The 23,479-nt window shown below is 43.2% G+C and overlaps 1 protein-coding gene across 5 annotated transcripts in view; it reads left to right on the top strand.

The window, feature by feature from the left end:
• Positions 1-23,479, top strand: part of SEMA3D (semaphorin 3D) — a 125,719-nt gene that overhangs the window by 14,202 nt on the left and 88,038 nt on the right. The window contains exon 1 of one of the 5 annotated variants that reach the window (XM_058190047.1): positions 15,073-15,108. The exons of the other annotated variants lie outside the window; for them this stretch is intronic. Coding sequence (XP_058046030.1) covers positions 15,088-15,108 — 21 coding nt within the window. The 5' untranslated portion in view covers positions 15,073-15,087. Of the gene's footprint in view, positions 1-15,072; positions 15,109-23,479 lie in introns of those variants that run through there. 5 annotated transcript variants of the gene reach the window in all.

Below are 23,479 nucleotides of genomic sequence, written 5' to 3'. Positions count from 1 at the left end.
TGAAATAAAGAATAATAAAGGTTCCCCTGGAAACCCAAAGGGGGTTGCTGAAAAGTTAATTTTAAACAGAACAGCGTTATTGTGTGCTCACGTTGATCAAATTTAAACAGCCATCCTAAATTTACCTCCTGCAAATTGGAATATATATATGTCTGTGTACGTTGCCTCACTTTTGAACAATTTTCGTGCACGTTTCCCGAAGTTGGTTGCAGAACCATTTGCTTATTTATGGAGGACTTATAAGGTAGAACATTGTGTTCAGTTTGGGATGAACTGAATTTTCAGAAATTTTACAGCATAGTTGTACAAATCCTCACCATGACTCATAGCACGTAATGTGCACCTTCAAATGAACTTGAACGCATTGCAATTTTTTTTAAAAAAAATAACAATGTGTTGTGTGAAAAAGATAAACTTCTTATGTTTTTTTTCTTACTGATTTAATTTATGTGGTTTCCCATCTTATATAAGCAACCCTGGGTGGCTATTACAGTTCAAAATACCAATATCATAATATAGTGTTTTGTTTTTTTTAAAAAGGAGTTTGATTTTTGATGGTTACATCCATGCAGTTTTCCTAGTAATACTCTGGAAATAGTTTCCTATTGTCTTTTAATGGGAGCATATTTATTTTTTGCTCATTTGTTTCCTTTTCTAATAAGCAGCCTTAAAATTCCCAGCTAATTCTGTAATGCAATACTAACCGGGCTGCAGTGTTTAATTTCTGAGGTGTGCAAAACTTTGTGAGAGCTGAGTGTTCTGGCCTTCCACCCCCCAGAAATCCCAGTTCCAGAAATCCTGGACATGTTCTGTGGTTAGAAGGGGCAGTTCTGACTTGATTGAAAGACGCCCCCCTGCAAGAGAAGAGGAGGTCAGGATGTCTCACTTGCAGGTTTGATGTCTTCTGGAAGGACACCAGAGCCTTTGGATGAAGCCGGAACAGCTTGTTCTCAGGTTGGGACGGTTTGAGCACAAAACGTTTGGCATCCACTTTAGTATGGCTTGAATAACCTGAAATAAGAGCAAAGAATGGAAGCAATGGGCGGTGACAATTGCACTCAAGACAAGTCAAGAAGAGCTGTTGGAAAGGGAGCTGGCTATCATGCAGCCATGGAAATTCTTGAATAGGCGGTGCACAGGTACAACAGGATCCAGAGACACCCTGAACCAATTGGGTGGCTTCTGCTCTTCGCAGTTGTGGTGGCCTGCAGACAACCACACATAAATATACGTCCCCTTTTGTCCGAATCAGTGTATGCTTGAAAACTTCATGGCAGTGCGACAGAACACAATTAACGTTGCTAGTTTCTGGGCAAAATCTGTTTAATTTGTCCGTATTTTAATCTTGTATTTTATATTTTAAATTGTATGTGGTATAGTATGCCTTACTTTAATTGTGATACTTCATCCCCAGCTCTGTTATGCCACATCCTGGAACCCTGGAATGGTTTCTGGAGTGCTTTTTCTCTCAACCCTTTATGTGTAATTAGTGTAGAGTCACTGCGGGTAGCGAGAAGGATGGCATATATATATTAAATAAATAATTAGCCTCAGGACTTGCTTCACTTTGACCTTTGGAGTGAATTAACCTGCACCTGTTTTCTAAACTGGGCCTCGGTTGCTTGTTTTGTAATGATAGGCCAGCCTACAACCCCAGCAGGGAGCAACAATTTGCTGACTCTGTTTCATAAGCTTAACATAGTTAATGGAATTTGATGAGTTGTTTTTTAGATGGCTTTGTTAAGATGGTTAGAATGGATGGGAAGTTTCCCATCCATGGGAAGTTTATAGGAAGGAAGGAAGGAAGGAAGGAAGGAAGGAAGGAAGGAAGGAAGTTGTGAATCCTTAATATCTAAAATTGTAAACATGATAAAAAGATGAGGATTTAACATGATAAATCATGATGAAGGTTGGGATGAACAAGCAACTTAGATTTGGGAAAAGATCAGAGAAGGAAAGATTAATAACCTATTTCAAAATATGCTCAGACTTGGAACTCAGGTTGTGCTGTCGGAGAAGAGCCATCCTGGATCGGTACAGAAAATATTTTGGGTTGATTATTTGGCTAAACCTTTCTAAATTCCATTAGATTGTCAGGATGAAGAAGGCTTAGGGATAAAATATGTAAACTTCGATCCGTCTTTTCTGAGATCTGGGTTTTCCCCCCCTTGCTGGGGGGAATTGTACATTTGAGTGCTTTTGTGTTTCCTAAGCATTTTGACCAAGCTCTTGGCTCAAGAGAGAAAAAAATAATGAAAAAATTGTTTTAAAATGCCTATTCCTATGTGGTGGATTCATACACAATGGCCCCCCTCTCTGTTCTCTTCATTTAAGAATGTAGATTGTGAAGATCTGGGTGGAATTGTGGGTGAGGACATCTGAAAGCAATCTAGAAATAGGCAGATTCTTTATAACCAGGATTTTGGGGGCCAAGAGAGATTAAGACATGCAGGCTGGCTGGCCAGCCCTCAATCTGTTACCCTGCATGCATTTGAAAGATTTAAATCTTTTCCACGCTTCTGTTACCCTTCACTTTATTTAGCGCTACTGTTTCTGTGCTGCGTGTTTGCTCTTTTATTTGTTCCTGTATGTTTTGCAGCCCTCATGCACTGGCCTCGCTCCTTTCACTCTCCAGCTGAAGGCCAGGTCAGATTATAGATTGCCTGCATTCAGAGGAATTGGCCTAATTCCCTAACTTCCATTCCTAACCGGTCTCGGATGCAAAGAGGTGACTTTGCTGGTTCTCTGCAATGCAGATCACAGGGCGATTGGATTTGATCTTGGAGGATCTGAGCTTCCATCACCCTGCAGAGACTTGGAAGGAAAGGAAAAGACTATAAAGCAGGTGATTTATGCAGAGACCCAGGTTTTTGTTTTTTTCACCAACCTCTATGATAAATTTGTAAGCTTTTTAATACCTAGTTTGTTTTGTGCAACGCACAAAGCACACCAGTATGTAAAAACTGGACGTTACTATCTGCTTTTGGAGCACGGTACGTACTTGCTGCTGGGACAGTCATTGTGCAGTTCTAGAGGTTCTGAAGGAGTAGAAAAAGAAGGAGGAACATGGGTTGAAAAATAGTTTTCTTAGTGAGGGAATGCTCTACAAAACTCATTTTCTGAAACTGTCCCTCTATCCAAGTGTGGGAGAGCCGTTCCTTCCTCTGGTGTCTCCGTCTTTGCAACGTTCCTTTTATGTTTGACCTTGACTCTTTCCCTTGCTTGCTTTCTGCTCATTAGCAATGTGAGCAAGGCAGCCATGCTCATGGATTCCATGAAGGTCACCACTTTTTTTTTTTTATGTTGCTGTTGACAAAATAAAAAGGAGGGAAATTTATGCGAATTGCCCAGTTTTCTCAATATCTGGGAGGTCCACATACATAGCAGCTGCAGGGACCAGACCCTTTTGAAAATATGGATAGTGAAGAAGACTTCATCATAAAAGTGCAGAGAACCATGGATGACCTGGTAGAGGAGTCCTCTCTTGAGTTCTCCCTAGGAGTCATTTCATTCCTCAAAAGGAACGGAAGCTAATTGGCTCAAACTCCTAATAGTGTGGGGTGCCATTACTTGCTTTCTCAGATAAATTGTTGGATACTGGAAATTAATGTTCTTTTGTTATTTTTAGTATTTTTGCCCTGCAAACTATTTTTATGGGTAACATGTTGTGGTAATCCCCAAACCATCTTCTAAAACCTCTAATTCCCACAATATGTTTTTATACTTGCTCTTCTGCTTATTCTACCATATTGGAGTTACCATATGTATGATCAGACTTTCTAACCATTTCGTTTCCTTCCTTCCTTCCTTCCTTCCTTCCTTCCTTCCTTCCTTCCTTCCTTCCTTCCTTCCTTCCTTCCTTCCCCCCTCTCTTTCTTGATGTATAGTTCCTACAAACAACATTCTTCTTTCCAGTATTGATTATTTTTTATCATAACTAAGTTTTTGGAGGACATAAGTGAATCAATTTTATAGAATTTAATCTACTTAGAAGGGTGCATCATATAACTACCAACTTACTATTTAACTATCTGAAACAGCATGTTTGCCATCACTTACAAGCCAGGGAGAAAGATCTAATGATTGTGAAAGTCTGCATTCACTAAAGATTCTCTGTTTATAATGCTAAAGAAGGCATTTCCAATAAAAATTGTGAGATTCATTCATTGCTAAATTGGGCTGGCATTGAGTGTTACACATCTTTGGATCTAGCTAAAGACGTAGCATTGGGTAGTTTTGTACTGTTGTGTTTGGGTTTGTTACTGGTTTGTTGAGAAGTACCGTATGTGTATTTTAAAACAACTTTTATTGTAATATTTCAGAACTGAAAGTATTATGAAATCAATGCCTCCCTTTGAGATTATTTAAACAAACCCTAAGCAACCCAAAAGTCTTACAAAGAAATGAAATGTCATCATTTCCTTCTTATGCATGAGGTAGCTAACAATTGGTGGAAAGTTGATTTATTGGCCTTTCACACTTCCGGTGTCTTGTAAGTGCCCAAGTGTAGATTTGACCATTCAAATCAACTTAACTTAGTAGCAGATTGGAGGTGAGCGCAGCTTCTGCAGACCATGGACAATATGTTTCTAATAAGTTGCCTCTGTTAGCCACACAAGAAAGACGAAAGCAAACATTAGTGTCCTAATTGCGAGGCCTTCAAGATTTGGTTCTCCCCCCAGGCTTTGGGGCCATGAGGTTAATCAAGCTCTGACAGATGGCCTTGTTTACTATAAGCTGGAATTGCTGTTGGCAACCTCGGACATTTATTTTTTGGCTTGTTTTAATTATTTAAAAGTTGTATCCTATCCAGGAACACTGCTGTGAAATGAGAGGCAATGTATACACACAGATATGCACATAACTGTCATGGAAGTTGGAGCTTATTAGCAATTGAATCATTGTGGCTGGGCCATCTCTGCTCAGGAATGCCCTTAACTCAAGGAACTGGCCACAGCACGAGCAACACAAGGCTTGCCATGGAAACTGTGTCTCCACTGATGCTCCTAGAGGTTACAGAGACATCTAGGCTACGCACCTTCTCCTTCAAAGGGAGTGCATCTCCCACGATCTTCATCCAGCCTCCAACTTCACCTAGAGACCAATTTACAACTTGCACAACTTCCCCTGGCAAAGGTGATTAAAAAAAAAAAAGAGTTGGCAGTCGACAGTGTTACTGATCTAATTTTATTCAGATTTAATGACCAGGAGTTTCATATACTGTGATGTGTGAAGAGCTGGAATTCTGTAGAGGATCAACCTGCCCATGAGTAAGAGCCAATATCCAAAGTTGTCATTAAGCTGGGCATCTTAGTCAGGAACTGTTCCATTTAATACCATTCCTCTAACTTCCTCCTTGTAGAACTATTCCAGAATTCCAGAGCATATAAAACATTTGCTAGACCAATTCTAGAATACAGCTCACCTGTTTGGAACCCTCACCACATCTCTGACATCAATACAATTGAACGTGTCCAGAAATATTTTACAAGAAGAGTTCTCCATTCCCCTCTGAAAACAATAAAATACCTTCTCCCACCAGACTTGAAATCCTCGGCTTAGAAAACTTGGAACTCCGTCGCCTTCGACAAGACCTAAGTTTAACTCACAGAATCATCTATTGTAATGTCCTTCCTGTCAAAGACTACTTCAGCTTCAATTGCAATAATACTAGAGCAACTAATAGATTTAAACTTAATGTCAACCGCTTTAATCTAGATTGCAGAAAATATGACTTCTGTAACAGAATCATCAGTGCTTGGAATACTTTACCTGACTCTGTGGTCTCTTCTCATAATCCTAAAAGCTTTAACCAAAAACTTTCTACTATTGACCTCACCCCATTCTTAAGAGGACCATAAGGGGCGTGCATAAGCGCACAAACGTGCCTACCGTTCCTGTCCTATTGTTTTTTTTTTCTTCTTCATATATATACATATATATATATATATGTTTTCTGAGGTTTTCGCGGGTGTTTGTATGTAGGTCTTTGGTTATTCGGGTTTTCTCCCGCGTAAAATTGGAAATGTCTTTGCAACGTTTCGACGAAGTCTCATTCGTCATCTTCAGGCTTCAGCTTTGTGCTTCTGGGAGCAATGTGTGACTGCAGCTGTTTCTTCCTTTTGAACTGCTATTGGGGGTTTGAACTGATTGGGTGGGAGCTTGGCTGTGCTCTGATTGGATGGGTTGTTTTTTTTTGTTTTTGTTTTTTGGTGCTCTGATTGGGTGGGGATGTGTCCTCTTTGGGTGGGGGCTTGGTTGTGCTCATATTAGTCTGAGCTGCAGGGGGATTTGAGCTGGTGAGCTGCATAGCTGTTGTTTGGCTTCGTGTTTGTGGTCGTGCTACATCTTCATAGTGGGTGTCAGTCTGCTGCATGTATGGATTGGAGGGGTTTGAAATGGTTAATGTTGCAGCTGCGGTCTGGCTTCTGGTCCTTGGTCGTGCTTCATGATCAGTGTGGGTTTGGGTCTGCTTTCTGGGTGGATGTGTGGTGGTGACATCCTGTGTGGACCTCGTGAGTGTGGGTCTGGTGTGTGCCCCATGAATTGGGCCGGTCCTTTTTTTCTCCATTGTTAGAGAAAAGTTGAAGTTAGAGGAATTATTGAAGGTATTGTCTGAATAGGTCTTATGTTTAAGCCTGAATGAAGGGATGGTCCTTGACTCTTGTTGACAATGATTACAAGCTGAACCCTTGCAATAACTGTAGACAAGTGAAGGATATGAATTGGTGACCTGGTAGTTTGGATGTTTCAGTTGAAGATTATATGGTGACCATTGTCGTGTCCCACTCCTCCGCTGACGGCTGGGTCCGGGAAATCCGAATCAGGCTTGCCTCTGCAAGTCCTAGCAAAGTCCTCAGAGCAGGCAGGAGACCAGTAAGTGACTTCAGCAAGATAAGTTTGACTTTTGCCTGACTCAGAGACTGCCAGAAAGTAGCTCCTTTATATAGGCCATGGGGTGTGGCTCCATGACTCAGCACTCATTAAGGCCTGCCCCTCCCTTCCCTCTGTAGCCTCCGCCTCTCCAATCTTCTGATGCGAGGGTCACACCAATCAGCTGTTGGTAATAAACCCTCCTCAGGCTCACCTGCTGTGGAGGAGGGGGAGGGGTCTAGCTGCTCCGTTTGCCTGGGCATGGAGTCAGGGCTGGGGCAGGGAGATTCTCCTTCTGCAGTTTGTGTGGGCATGGAGCCAGGACTGGGACCGGGAGGCATACATTCCTCAGTGTGCGGGAGCAGGTAAGAAGGCCCCGGCTGCTCTGAGGGCGGGCAAGACACAACAACCATAAGATGGAATGAGAAACTTCCCAAAGTTAAGGAGTATTTAGATATATTATTACTGTTATTATTTAGATATTATATTGAAAACCTCTTTTCCAGATTTGTTTGATGTTTCCATTCTGATGTTTTACGGTTGGGAGGGTGGGTGAATTTTCTTCTCCTCCTCTCTACAATTTGTTACCTATAGAGCTGGTCAATTAGAGAGTTTGTGTTAGAATTGTCTTCTCTGATACAGTAACACTTCAATATTCTTGGAAAGAACCCTTTTATTTAATAAAAAGGGAAATACTACTGGATAATAATTTCTGCACTCTGAACAACGGGTGCCACTAAACCAGATGCATATTTTCATGTATTAGTATTGATTGGAATGATCAAATTTTAACTGTTATAGATACCGTTTTTATATTAACCTGGTATAAAAATATTACCCTGTGTGAATGTCTTGGGGTTTATAAAGTTAGTGGAAATCTCTTAAATATTATTTGTGCTGATTTGAGCAAACAGCTTTGAACTATTGTGGAGTATCTCTTATTTATATTAATCTGGAATAAACGGATTACCGTATATACTCGAGTATAAGCCGAGTTTTTCAGCACGTTTTTTGTGCTGAAAAGCGCCCCCTCGGCTTATACTCGAGTCTACGTCTCGATGTACTTCGGGAACCCCGCACAGGAGATGCCAGAGGCGGCGAGATCGTCCGGCGGGATTTGTCCAAGGCTGAGCAGTTCGCCGCGCGGACCTGAGCCAAGCCGGTCCCAGTCCAGCCGAACGGTGAAAGCGGAGCGGCGCTCGGCATGTCGCTTTCACCGTACGGCTGGACTGGGACCGGCTTGGCTCGGTCCCGCGCGGGCGGGGAGCCGACTTTGGCCCTTTAGCAAGGAGGAAGGTGGGAGGAAGCGGAGCTGCCGGCTGTGGCGCTCCGCTCGGAGCCGCCGCCGCCGCCGCCTGGAAGAGGAGGAGGTGACCTTCACGCGGAGAGGGTGGGGATGGGGGTTGAGGCGTGCAAGAGGAGGCGGCGTGGAGGAAGAGGAGGCGGCGGCCCGCGGGACAGCGGCTTCTAAGACCAGCCCACGCTCCGAAGAGGAAAGGGAGGCGAGTGGGTGGGTGGCTGGGGCGAGACCCCACCACAAACACACACACAGCCGGTCGGACGGCGCGGTTCCTTTCTCTCTCTCTCTCGCTCTCGTCAAGGCGCTGGAAGGGGCGGAGGCGTGAAACAGCAGCAGGAGCAGCCGGCGCTCGCCCGCTTCCTCCTCCTCCTCCTCCTCCTTTCGTGGCGGGCTGCTTCCAAGTCTGGAAATCTGTTTTGGGAAGTGGTGGTGCAGCGGCAGTTCAGCCCTGTCGGCCGGGGAAGGAGGCGGTGGATCGGATTCTCGCGCCACACGAAGTCGGCTGGAAAGCTTGCTGCTTCTTCTTCTTTTTGCTTCTCTCCCCACCCCTCTTTTCTGCTCTCTTGCAACGTTGCTGCAGCTCCTCGGCTCCTTTTCCGGCGCCCCAGAAGGCTCGAGCCTCTGCTGCCGATTGAATACTAAAATAAAATAAAAGCGGAGAAGAGCAGGCGCCGCTTTTGGTGTCCGCGTCCCTGTCGCCGCCCGGCAGGCGTTTAAAAAGGCGGGGAGTTGAAAAGAGGCTGCCTCTTGGTTACCTCAACATCCATTCCAGAGCCGCTAAAGAGCGGCTGCTTGGCCCGCCCTGGTTGAGAGCGGGCACAAAAAGGGTCCCTGGTGACCCAGAATTCATCCTAGCCCCATTGACTGGCCTTTGACTCGATAGGATTTAGCTGACGGGATTGTTAAACAGCGCTCGCACCTTTCTTCTGGGGAGAAGTCACTCTAATAAATATTGGGAGGTGTTTTCAAGGAAACATAGGGGTCCACCTTCTGCCCACAAGAAATGTAGGGAAATGCCACCATTCCCAGCCTTCTGAGCACATCAGCTTATCCTGGCAGAGGATGAGGAAAGTCGCATTTCAAAGCCTTTGGAAATCACCAGCTTGGAAAAAGCTAAATTATGTAGGGCTATTCAGCTACAACTTCGTGTTTAAGGTTTGTCTTTTGAGCGAGATAATGATAGCTAGCTAGCTAGCTAATTAGATAGATAGATAGATAGATAGATAGATAGATAGATAGATAGATAGATAGATAGATAGATAGATAGATTAGAAAGAAAACAGAACAAAAAAACAGAATAATAGAGTTGGAAGGGACCTTGGAGGTCTTCTAGTCTAACCCCTGCTTACATGAAACCTTATACCACTTCAAATGCTTATCCAATATCTTCTTAAAAACTTCCAGTGTTAGAGCATTCACAACTTCTGGAGGCAAGTTGTTCCACTGGTTAATTGTTCTAACTGTCAGGAAATTTCTCCTTAGTTCTAGGTTGCTTCTCTCCTTGATTAGTTTCCACCCATGCTTCTTGTCCTGCCCTCAGGTGCTTTGGAGAATAGTTTGATTCCCCCTTCTTTGTGGCAGCCCCTGAGATATTGGAATGTTCCTATCATGTCACCCCTAAACTAGACATACCCAGTTCACATGCCCCGTGAGACGTCTTGCTTGCATGTCACACACACGCACCGCTCGCTGGGAAAAAAAAAAGGATGGATGGATGGATGGAAGGAAGGAAGGAAGGATGGATTGATGGATGGAGGCGACCCTTCTCCCGCAACCCTTCTCCCGCAACTAAGGGGGGGGGGTCAATGTTTTCCCCAATCCTAGGGTGTGGGGAAACAGTCATTCTTTCTTCCCCCCTAGTCTCTCCCGAGATCGCACTGCAGCGCCCATCATCCCCAGCCGGCAATCTGAGCTCGTGCCATCGATGTGGTCCTTGAACTTCCCCTCCTTGTTTCTAACCCAGCCTAGGATGGCGGCGTGGAGGGTATGGTGGTGGTAAAGCGACCAGGAGAAAGCTTTCGCTCTTTTCGAGAGGTCCTCTTGGAAGGCTGCCTTGGAAAGGGAAAGTGGGAGGGGCAGAGATTTCTCCTCAAGGTCCCCTTGGAAGGCTGGGTTGGAAAGGGAAAGTGGGAGGGGCAGAGATTTCTTCCTCTCGGGTCCCCTTGGAAGGCTGGGTTGGAAAGGGAAAGTGGGAGGGGCAGAGATTTCTTCCTCGGGTCCTTCTAGAGTCCTTGAGAAACTGATATCATACAAGGTTAATAAATTATACTCCTCCTCCTCATTGATGAGTTTTCATCCTGAAATTGATTGAAACATTGTACCATCATATGCTGCCATAGTATAGTGTTAACAACATCTGTAAAGATGATATATGAGCATGACACTAAGTATTTTCTATAGTTCCCCCTTTATTGAAAAACTTCCATCATGCTTCTTTCTGAAAACAAAGGTCATTATAATATACCTCATTATATATTTGATTTGATGATATTTCAGTTAATAAATACCATTTAAGGTGTTAAGCTTCTTTTCTTTTTCAGCAGCAAAGTGAATTACAACTTTAAAGAACTTTATTACTTTATATTCATTTATTTTAAGTATAGATTTTAGATTTTTAAACAAATATGTTTAGAGCTTTTATATCTTTCAAGTTATTCAAATTATCCCTCAGCAGGTATATAATGGCATCCAATTCCAATATCATGTTGGGGCTTTTGAGCAAGGGAGGAGGAGCGAGCACCGCCTTTCGCTGGCATTCCGGGATTTCCCTTTGTTTAGAGCTGGGAATCTTCCTTCCCCCTTTTGCACTTTTATTGTTTTTCGTTCAAATAAATATTCATGTTATTTTACTTGGCTCTATCTTTATTTTTTACATTGACCAGTAGCTGCCTCATTTCCCACCCTCGGCTTATACTCGAGTCAATAGTTTTTCCCAGTTTTTTGTGGTAAAATTAGGTGCCTCGGCTTATATTCGGGTCGGCTTATACTCGAGTATATACGGTACTCTGTGTTAGTCAAAATTAGTGTAACACTCCTGCATGTTAACTCAACATCACCAATAAATGGTGACAGTTTTTTGGGTACTTGCTGGCTGCTTGTATTCATGCAGGAGGCCAATTCAGTTTGCTCAAAATGTAGATTGAGCAAAAATACTTGTGTGATTGATTTGCTCCAGCCGGGCTCAAAACCAGTGCTGTATTTACTGTATTATTAAGAAGTGCCAAGATTGTGTAGACTTATTACCTGTGTTGGCCATGCTTATAAACAACTTTGCCATTTGTCTTACACTTTGCTAATCTATTTAAGCCATGGTCTCAAAATTCCAAGTTTGGGGGTTATTTTTTTAAGAGTTTGAAATGGTTACTTTTAAACAGTAATAAACCCAAATTTGCCATTAAGTGTTTGTTTGAAAGGAAGAAAAGTGACACCTGCTTTTCTGGAGGGTACATAAAAATAAAAGTCAGTTATTTCAATTGCTCAATATAAGTTTCAGGTTTTATATATGCTTTATTTTTTTAGCAATAGCAATAGCACGTAGACTTATATTACACTTAATAGTGCTTTACAGCATTCTCTAAGCAGTTTATAATACCAGTGTGTTGCCCCCAACCATCTGGGTCTTCATTTTACTGACCTCAGAAGGCTGGAAGGCTGAGTCAACCTTCAGCCAGTCAGGATCGAACTCCCGGCAATAGGCAGAGTTAGCCTGCAATACTGCATTCTAACCACTGCGCCACACCAGGGCTCATACCCTCCTTATTATGTTTAAACCTAGTGACAAAAGTACCCACGTTGCAACGTTAACTATCAAGCAGTTTAAAGGCAGATTAAAAAGAAATGAGAAAAGGAAGAAGTTCTGGAAAATTACAATATAAACAAAACAGTTCCACAATTCCATTGTGTGTGTTAAACTGTGATGTGGGAAGAGGCCCTCCCTCTTTTCAAAGTATCCAGTGAAAATCATTCTGCACATATGCTGAACATACCATCTGTTGCATGGATCAAGTGTTCCAGTTTACCCAGATGGGATCATCAATTCTTAATGTAGAAATCTCACGCGCGGAACAAAATAACACCGCCTGCTTCCTGGCTGACATCTTTGTCGTCGAGGTGAATGTCTGCGGCTGTGGAAACATACAGGTTTCTTTAGCACCATTTTCAGATACTGCCATGGAGCAGTTGGCAAAAGGATCATCAGGATAAGCATCAAACTGTTACCGCCAAGGAATGCCCAGCAATTGTTCACACTGGAATAGAATTGGAGAATTCTGCAGCCCTTGTTGAAAAGGCTTCCTAGGGAGGTTTTGCAAACTTGAGTTTGGCTGAAGGTTAACGGGTGAATAAAGGAGAATATTTGTAGCTCAGGGTTGACATGAGGGGTCCTTGGTGCTCTCGGAGCTTGGTGGTTTTCTTGCAGATGTTTCATGACTCAACTAGGTAACATCATCAGTGCTAGTTACAAGTGCTGTTTACTGTCAGTTTATATTCTGGTGTCTTGTCTTGGTGGGTGGGTGGGTGAGTTGTGGTCTTAGAGATTCTTTGGTTGGGCTGTTTATTGATGGCTCTTTGGCAGTTTCTTGATATTGCTTACTTGATTGTTGGTCTGAAGTTAACCTTGGAATTAATCTACACTCATCTGGGTGCTGATTCCTGGTGGGGAGATGCTGGAGTCTTTTTGTTCTCTTTTGGGCTGGTTTATTTTCTCTTTTTGCCTAGTCTACAGATGTTGTTTATGTCTATGTGTCTGTTGATGGCTGATATGTCAGAGTGCCAGGCTTTCATTTTTGGATTTGGCCTGGTCTAGGATGGTCACATTTTCTCAATTGAAACTATGGTTAACTCTGTCTATATGCTGTGAAATTAAAGAATTTTTATTGTGTCTTCTGACTGCCAGTTGGTGTTCAAGGATGATTGTGGTCTTGCAACGGGTACAAGAGAGTAAAGTGACAGAGGAATAGAGATGGGTTAAAGGCTTGGAAACAGAAGGCCTTCTGTTGTCTCCATTTCCACTGCTTCAGTAGGCAGCATCTGGGCACTTGAAGTGGTTGTCTCAAAAGTAGCCCAAGATTCAAATATTGTGCATCTGTTCACATTTGGCCTTTATTGTATGAAGAGCTGATCAAAAGTTTTTAAGGAAATCTTTCTGGAGTCGGAGCCATCATGTAGCTGTGTCCACCATTGAAAAACTGGCCAGCTCATGCCCTGAATGAAACTTAATCCTTGCGGTCTACAGCCCAATGTTGGGTTTTATACCATGTGACTGAGCTCTCTGTCTTGAGCTTGCTCATTTCTTGAAAGACAGAGACAAACACTGAAGGTGGCCCAAATGTTTTGAAAGCAATAGTTGTCCGTGGTCAGTTGGATTGGCTGGTGGTTGAGATGATTGACTGACTGAAGCACAAATGGGATTTTCACCCGCCCCACAAGTCCTGTAGCTACCTCTGTGATCTTCGTGGAACTTCCTGAAGTAGGTTGTGACTAGTTCCTCCTGGAGCACATGAGGTCCACCCCAAAGACTCTTTCCAGACAGGTGGATCTATCCTGCTTTAAGTTAAACACACATTTTCCATTTGACATGACCGAAGGAATGCCGAAGGCAGAAATGATTTTATTGGCAAAGGTTCATGCCATTTAATGCGTTATGAGGGGAGATTTATTTTATATTAAGGCTATCAGCCAAATTGCATGCATTTTTACTGTGAACTCAGCCTAATAGAAGAAATCTTAATTCCTCTTTGCATTGTCCAGATGTTCAAATGTTACCTAGATAGTTTCCTTGGGAGTAGCTAGGCCAAGTTAGGAAAGCTTGAGCTAGTTGGAACTGGGGTGGAAATCCCTTTCGGAGAAGTGTACTTAAATAGATGCACATTTTTGACTGAAATAGAAAGAAGATGCAAAGAGACTTGGTATATTAGTGGATCTTAAAACAAATGTATGGGAACAATTAAAGTACGGAGAGTCTATGCTGAATACTTGAACCAAGATATTTCCTGTTAAGCAAGAAGTTTCTGTATATTGAAGTTGACTTGGATCACTTGCAGAGAAGTTATAGTCCAATACCCTCAGAGATAAATGCTATAAAGTTCAGTTTGACTTATTCCCAGGTCCATAGAGCTGCAGGTGTTTATGAGAAGAAGACAGCTTGCCCAACACTTGGAAAATACTCGGATAATACATTTGGTGAAATATAATACAGTGAAGAATTATTCTGTTATAGGAGGGCCAGTTTTTAGAAAAAGGCAGACAGGAGACATAGCACTGTTAAGTAATATTGATACTATTGTTTTTTCTTTTTTAATTTTAAGTGCCATTTATTGTTAACTGCCATTTTCTGCTTGGCATTTTTCAAATTATCCCAAGCGTCTTTGAGTATTTATACAAACAGAATATCGAGGTATAAGGAGAGCCAAGAAGAATATAGTATGTACTGCTACTCAAGTCACCTCTGATCCTTAAACTGGTGCCTGCTGGATATGCTGGACTGCAAATCTCATGGTTCCCAGATGCTGGTTACAAATTATGGGTTTTGCAGTCCAATGCCTCTGGAAAGTGCTAAGTCAAGACTGCTTTTGTCAACTTTTTTATCATTTTGGGCAAGGTAAACCAGATAATAATAAATACAGTTTTCAATGTTTCCAATAAGTAATATATTGTCAGTGCTCCCATATTTATATTTGCCTTTTCCAAAATGCATGCAGGAGGATAATGATAAAGGGCACAATTTAATTCAGATTGACTGCCCACTTAAATAGAAAACCAAGAAATCAGACTTCTGTGTTTGTTAAAAGAGAAAGTGCAGCCAGTCAGGAAGGGACGTGGCTTTTCCTGTCTTTGATTATCGATCGCGGAATATCAAAAAATGGTCAGAAAAGACAGGCCATCCCTCTGGGCCGTGAGCTTCCGATTGGAGACAGATGGAAGAGGACAGCTGGGAAGTATGTTCTGATTTTAAGCAAGGCTCCTCGCTGTTGTTTGAGATTTTGTGTTCTCACCGGCTCTTGAAGCTGTGAAGTTGCAGCCAATGTCATTCTTTGCATATTTTGGACCAAGAGTGAGGAGGCAGGGAAAGGAATCCGTGTGCAGAACAGGAGGAAGGATTCCGGGATGGGCTGAAATTTGAGAGAGAAAGCTTCTGTTTTGATACGATGACTAGGGTTTTATCAGAATTGGTTTTGGAAGTGGTCCAAGATGGATGCTTAACAACAGCAAAGGGTTTTCCCATGCAGCCAAATCGGAGGTAGCAATTTTTATGGCCTTTTTTGTTGTTGATGTTGTTGTATTTTTTACAGATTTTCCAGGCAGGTGGAATCTGGGAAAGTCATTTTAAAGCTGCACTCCTGTATTCAGAGTGCTGGAAGTCAGCCCCACTCAACTCAGTGGACGCATTTCCAAGCAGGCCTGGCAGATGTTAGCTAGCTATGCAGTGGGATTATTCTCATCTCTACTGCAATACGCAGCGTTAATGGTTGTTTATATATATATTTATATATATATAATAGCAACAATAGCATTCTGTACTATCTTTTTAGCTTGTGATTTATATCCAGTCTTCCTCTTGTTCACAAGAAAAGAATTCACTTTTTTGTCCTGCAATTCTATTTGCTTAATGTTTGATTGAGATCATCTTGGAGCTGAACTGAACAGCATTAATCACCAATATTGTTCAATCTAACTTTTCACCTGCTGGGGCAAATTGTGTAATTGTTACCTCCCTTTTTCCAGGGTGAATAATATAGTTGGTCTGGTTTGGATAAATAACTTTTTCTTTTAAAGAATTCACTGTTTTGTCCTGTGGTTTTATCTGTTCAGTGTTTGATTGAAATAAACTTGGAGCTGAACGGTACAGCATTAATCACCAATATTGTTCAATATAACTTTTCACTTGCTGGGTTAAATTGTGTAATTGTTAGCTCCCTTTTTCCAGTATGAATAATATCATTGGTCTGGGTAAATAACTCAGATTTTCTTTATGTCAAATTATATCTTACTTTCTAGAGAAGAAAAGTTATTATTGCTGACTTTCTGGTGAAAAAATCTGTTGGTAGCAGTGGTTGGTTTATTTCCTTTGCCTTTTTTATATTTGGTGGTCTTCACAGTGTTGATAATTTTTCCTTTCCATCTTGTTGGACATTATTTCCAAGCACTAAATCTGAGGAAACGTCTTTCTTTAACAGGCGATGTTTTCAGAGTTGAGCATTACAGAATCCCCATCCAAATAAGTAATGTTATCATGCACACTTATTTTGGGTTTTTGCCAGAATGAGTCGGGGAGGATTAACCACGATTAGGTCAGTTATTTGGATTACTGGCAAAAGTATTTGTATCTTCAAGCATGCTGTGTGATAGTGATATTTTATGGTAAAAGAGGGAGGGAAGGGAGGGGAAGGGAAAGGAAGGGAAGAGAAGGAAAAAAAGAAGGGAAGGGAAGGGAAGGGGGGAAGGGAAGGAAAAAAGAAAGGAAAGAAAAGAAAAGGAAGGTAGGAAGGAAGGAAGAAAAGAAAGAAAAAGAAAGAAAGAAAGAAAGAAAGAAAGAAAGAAAGAAAGAAAGAAAGAAAGAAAGAAAGAAAGACACACTTTTTAAATTAGATATCTGAAGTATGTTTCTATTTCTTCTGGCTACTTTGTCTTAATCTTTATATTTGATGCACCAATGGTTAATGAACAATTATTTACTGTTATATTTCAGAACTTGGACATTTACTTCTGAATTTTAGGCCATATATTGCTTTTTATTTATTTCATCAGAATTTATTGGGTTTGACACACTGGGGCAATTCTAAAGAATTGTGAGCAATATTCCTGCTTTAATCAAATTGTTTTACGAAATAGGGAAGGACAGTTGCCTATCTGTGATTGATCAATTGTTGGAAGAAAAGTCACCAACAAAATGTGACTTCAACAACAGAATCTCTTCAGCAAGACATTATTGCTGAATAGTCTCTGCTGGCTTCTTTGTAAAAACCACAGTAGTAGGAAACCTATTCCTTGGACATGGCATTGCCAGTCAGTCTTTGGAATAGGGCACTTTCTCTGTATAAGTTCCAAATTTAACAAAGTTATGACAGCTGTTCTGTTGAAAGTTGTCAGATTCTTGTATCTATCCTACTGGTAGTGTTACACCAAACACTCCCAAATATTTCTGATAAGAAAGACATTTCAGAAGGATATAAAAATCCTCTTCCTTCTTCAGATGAGTTCAGTCTGTAACTGGACCATCCAAACATGTTTTTTACTCTCTTCATTATACAAACTCATTAATTTGTTTTCAAGAGAAAGCCAGGAAAGTAGCAAGCACTATGGGATACTCTATGGGTGTTACTGTGAGTACTCCATCCTGGATAGACAGGACACTGGAACACTGATGATGTTACCTAGTTGGGTCATGAAACGTCTGCAAGAAAACAACCAGGCTCAGAGAGCACCAAGAGCCCCTCATTTCTATAAATATTCTCCTTTATCGCTAAAAGAAGCTGAGCTCCTTGAAAACTTACAAAAAGTGTGTAGATGGTGTAGAGTCCTCGGACTTACGACCCGGCTCGCGCCTTGCCAACAGCAGACGGCTGCTGATTGGCTAAGGCGCGGGCCGGCTAATAGAGCGGGAAACCAGCAGGGCGGCGATTGGAGCCGCCTTCTGACAGCTGGCCCTTTAAAAAGGGAGCTGTCAGAGTTCTCCTCAGTTTTTTAGGCTTTGTTCGCCCTCGTTATGATCGTTGTCTCAGCCAGCGCCTGTTGCGCTGATTAAATAAAGCCCTTGTTCCTTTCAGTTGCCGTCTCATTTATCCTATACCTTCAGTATTTAACACTGGCGACGAAGGTGGGATTTTAATTTTGAGGCGTGACAACTAAAGAACAAGTAACTAGGCTACTTCACCCACCTTGGGTTTTTGAAATGGCGACCCAACCGTCATTTGGCCCATTTGAGCCGGCCGCAGAAACGTGGGACGTTTTTATAGAAAGGTTTGAATGCTTCTTACAAGCTAACGAGCTCACGGAAATGTCAGACCTACGAAAAAAAGGGTATTTCCTCAGTTTGTGTGGCCGAGAAATGTTTAAGACAGCTAAGGCCCTAGCGGCTCCACAACTGCTACGTGAAGTTTCTTGGGATGTCCTACTGGTCAAGTTAAAGAATCATTATGCCCGGACGCCTCCGCGCCCGAACGGAATTATAGCCAACTGGACAAGGAGGCATTGGCGGCTGTGGCTGGAATCAGGAGATTCCACGAGTATGTTTATGGGCGATTCTTCGTGTTGGTCACAGATCACAAGCCCCTTTTGGGCTTGATGGCGATGACCGCCAATCGCCGAACATACTGTCGCCCGCCTATCCAGGTGGACGAGTTCTTGGCGGCATACAATTACCGCCTAGTATACCGTCAGGCGGAAATTAGCCACGCAGGCGCCTGAGCCGCTGCCCGCTCCCGGTAGCAGTAGTCGATCCGGCTCCCGTTTCCTCGGTGCTACTCATTGATGAGTGGCAGGGGCCGGTATCGGCCTCTGACATTGCCAGAGGCACTTCCTCCGACCCTACCCTATCCCAAGTTATGAACTGGGTACTCAGAGGGTGGCCGTCCTCAGCTGTCCCTCCGAGTTCCTATTTTTCCAGCGCAGACAGCATGAGCTGTCTGCGCTGAAAGGATGCCTCTTGTGGGGAAATAGAGTAGTGGCACCCGAGGCGGTTAGGCGCCAATTTTAAATAGCCTTCACGAGGCCCATCCAGGCATCGACGATGAAGGCCTTGGCCCGCAGCTATGTGTGGTGGCCCAAATTGGACCGCGACATAGAGCTGTGGGTTGGACGATGCCAGCGTTGCCAAGCCTCCAGACCAGCGCCGGCAGCCGCACCTGTCAGGGACTGGGAAGTTCCCAGGTCGCCTTGGGCCCGAATCCACCTGGATTTCGCGGGACCTTACCAGGGCCAATCCTTTTTAGTGATCGTCGATGCATACTCCCGCTGGGTGGAGTTGGCACGAATGCAGTCCACCACAGCGGAGGCGACCATTAGGGTTTTAGAACGGCTTTTTGCAACCCATGGGCTACCCGACATCGTAGTGTCGGACAACGGGCCCCAGTTTACGGCAGCACCCTTTCAGACCTTCCTTGCCAAGCATGGCATTCGCCATGCCCCTACGGCGCCTTTCCACCCGGCCGCTAACGGCCGGGCAGAACGGGCAGTAAGGTCGGCAAAAGAGGCGTTGGGCGTTTGGGCCCAGATTGGCACGCTAAAATATGCCAGTACCTCCTGGCTCAGCACGCTTCCCCTGCCCTGTTACGAACCTGAGCCCTTCCGAACTATTAATGGGCGCGGATCAGGACTAACCTGGACCGGCTTCACCCATCGTACTGCCCAGAGAGATGCCCTAGCGGGAGGCGGAACCAGGTCCTTTGCAGTGGGGATTTGATTTTGCCCAAAATTACGGATCAAACCCCAAGTGGTTGGCGGGCCGCATCGTTAGTGTAACGGACCCTGCTCTTATAGGGTCCGATTGGAAGCGATCGAGAATGGGCGGCACATAAACCAAATCCGCGGCGGCTCCCACGCCCAGGAGGCAGACCAGCAACGTCAAGACTTATCAGCGCCCCCTATTCCCGACCAACAACTACAAGGCCCATCAACGGCCCCCATGGTACGACAACAACTACAAAGTCCACCAGTGCCCCCCATGGCAACCCAACAACAACCGGGGCAGCACCATGCAGCTAACGGAGACTGTATGCAAGTTCCCGGACCACCCCGTCAAGAGCCCGACTTCAGTCTGGCTCCGGGTGTCCTCAAGCTGTTCGAAGGACTCCAACCCTCAAAACCGGAGCGGTCTCGACGGGGGACTTACCTGAGACAAATGGGTCCAAGCGGTCGACCGGTCCGGAGTCGGCGGCGAGGGCAGCGTCCCAGGCCTGGCCCGGCAGAGCCTCGGCACCTCCTCCTCTGCTGGGAGCCGCCCAGGCCAGACCCGACAGAGCTTCGGCACCTCCTCCTCCTCCTGTGCCGGGAGCCGCCCCTGTACTCAGAAGATCTGGGCGGAGTCGACGCCAGCCCGCGCATTTGTCTGACTACGCATGCGCTAACTGGGAAGGAAGGGGTGTAGAGTCCTCGGACTTACGACCCGGCTCGCGCCTTGCCAACAGCAGACGGCTGCTGATTGGCTAAGGCGCGAGCCGGCTAATAGAGCGGGAAACCAGCAGGGCGGCGATTGGAGCCGCCTTCTGACAGCTGGCCCTTTAAAAAGGGAGCTGTCAGAGTTCTCCTCAGTTTTTTAGGCTTGTTCGCCCTCGTTATGATCGTTGTCTCAGCCAGCGCCTGTTGCGCTGATTAAATAAAGCCCTTGTTCCTTTCAGTTGCCGTCTCATTTATCCTATACCTTCAGTATTTAACAGATGGTTTATTAGATTGTATTGAATTTAATAAGATATGAAAGTTTAGCATAGCAAGTGATAACGAATATGAATAGAATAAAAGAGCAGTCCTGGAACAGAATAAAGTCAGTTTGAAGTCAATTTGTACTCAGCGCGGTCCATGAAAATGGCTACATTGGGATAAAAATTTTTTTTTAAATAATAACAAAATTTCAAAGGAAACTTGGGAGATGTTCCTCAAGATTGAATATTTCCTACATTAGTTATTAGTCAATCATTCCAGATTTAATTCCAGTTATCATTAATGCACTTTTGGCAGTATGGAAGTTTGTAGCAGAGGGAAGAGGGCTGTATGTGTGAGTATTTTGGAAGGAAAGAAGAAGAGAACGTGTGTGTGTGTGTTTCTGACCTTCTGTGCAGAGGGATTTCCTGGACAGGCCATGGGAAGTGAGGATGAAGAGTTTTCCAGAATGCGAGCCAGCGAGAGACATAACTCCAGCCCTCCTGATGCCATCATAAATAAAAGCTGGACAGAAACAGTGCTTCCCTGCACCAGCCTAAATTCCTTGAGGCCCTCTTTTAAAAACTTTTAAAGTTTAAAGGCATGATAAATGGGAACCTAGAAGGGAAAGGTTAAAAAAATAATCAGTTTATCACATCTCAAGCCAGATACAGATATCGGCCTGGGCCAGTTTCCTTCGTGATTCGCTGGACCCAACAGCAGCAGCCCACAATCGGGTTGTCCTCTTTGTCCAAATAACTTCGAATGATGGGCTCCATCTTGAGCAGTTGCTGCCTTGGTTGATGTAGACCCAACATGGAGATGAAAGATCGGCCCAGGGGCCTCTGTTGGCAGGGGGGCCACCTGCCAGTTGAGGTGGGTTTGAAGACCTGTCACCACATCCTAAGGTTACGAGGACTCATTAGGTGGAATGATAGTCCACAACGGGTTTTAGCCTTGTGGTGACCTTTGCACCCAAAACTAGAGATTTTGGAAATACTTTTGAGGTTTTCTGAAGGGGTGCTTGAGACGGTCAATGATATTTCCCCCCTTTTTCCCCAACTAGTATCTCTTCAATTTTATAGGGTTCTGCCAATATTACAATTATCATTATTTCTCCTCTTTTGTGATACCTAATCTAATTTTATTGATCATAAAAAGGTAAGAAGATTGGACCAGGCTAGTCCCTGGATGGTAGGTCATAGGCAAGATTAGGAAGTAAGCAAAAACAAAACAAAACAACAGAAGAACAGAGTTGGAAAAGACATTGGAGGTCTTCTACTCCATCCCCCTCATCAAGCAGGAAACCCTAGACCATTAGAGACAAATGGCTGTCCAATCTCTTCTTAAAAGCCTCCAGTGTTGGAACACCCACAACCTCTGGAGGGAAGCCATGTTAGTAATTAATTTTTCTCACTGTCAGGAAATTTCTCCTTAGTTCTAGGTTGCTCCTCTCCTTGATTTGTTTCCAGAAGGTATTGGCACACGATATATCTGTTGTTAAAATATGGAAGCATCCACTTTCAAATTTAAAAGGTCACTGGCCTAATTGCCCTTAAAAGACAATTAAATTCTTCAAAAGTTGGTCTATCAGTGATGGTATCTCTTCTGGCTACATCATTTTGGGAGGGGAAGCTGCCATGCCACCCATTACATTTTTTGGAAACAACAGAGAGAAAAGGTTTCATGAGTATCATTCCAACCTTGCTGCTCGGAGTAGAGTACAAAGGCCTTTGGCTGGTTATATTCCTGTTTTCGCTGAATTTCAGTAATATATGATCTACTGCCATAAACGGCTTCCTGGTTCTATTGGGATTCATCCATGCTAGGCCTCCTTGCCTAAGTAAGACGAAATTTAATATATCTAACAGAGAAAAGTGGTTTTCCTTTATATTGGGGTGATCTATGGGAGAGAGAGAAAGCAATAGGGATGTCTTACATTTCGAGGCGCTTATATTTCTCTTTTTTTTCCTGTTGTCAGCTCAGACCAATGTTTTCTTAAGTTTCTACGAGGCTTCAGAAAAAGAAAGACAAAAGAGAGTGATACAAAGTTGAACTACCGATATTCTCTTCTGTTGGAGCTGATTCTCTTCGGATTCGGTTTATTATTATTTTATTATTTATTTATTTATTTTTGTCACAACAATATACATACGCAACACACAAAATGGTTATATAGTATATAAACATATATATGAGGAAGTATGAGGAAGTATAAGCATATATATATATATAAGAAGAAAAAAGAAAAAAACAATAGGACAGGAACGGTAGGCATGTTTGTGCGCTTATGCACGCCCCTTATGGTCCTCTTAGGAATGGGGTGAGGTCAACAGTAGATAGTTTTTGGTTAAAGCTTTTGGGATTATGAGAAGAGACCACAGAGTCAGGTAAAGTATTCCAAGCACTGATGATTCTGTTACAGAAGTCATATCTTCTGCAATCTAGATTAAAGCGGTTAACATTAAGTTTAAATCTATTGGTTGCTGTTGTATTATTGCAATTACAGCTGAAGTAGTCTTTAACAGGAAGGACATTACAATAGATTTATTATTTGCACTGCAGATAATAAATAGATTATTATTTGCACTGCAAGTAAGGGCTGCATTTTTCAAATGTTCCATGTGTAAAAAAAACCCAACAAAAAGGAAGCAAGACTGTCCCAGATGATAGAAAGCCAACTTTATTTTCCATTTCACTTTTTATTCTGCCTGGGACTATTTTATTTTGTTTCATATCTAACAATACCGCAATCACACCAGCTACATGAAACTATTTCAGGATTCTGTTGTGTCTCTTGGTGAGATGGAATTCAGAGTGTGAACGTGTGATCGAAAAAGCCAGAGAGTGTGATTGCAATCAATTTAAATATACTTCGATCAGTGTAGCTTTTGGATCCCAGTTATGGAAAGTGGGAAGTGAAATGTCACATATCTATTCCTGGAAGCCGATCTT

Source organism: Ahaetulla prasina, chromosome 7 (genome assembly GCF_028640845.1).
Source record: "Ahaetulla prasina isolate Xishuangbanna chromosome 7, ASM2864084v1, whole genome shotgun sequence".
NCBI lineage: Eukaryota > Metazoa > Chordata > Lepidosauria > Squamata > Colubridae > Ahaetulla > Ahaetulla prasina.
The sequence above is the reverse complement of the archived record's forward strand: the minus strand, read 5'-3'. Positions and strand labels throughout refer to the sequence as shown.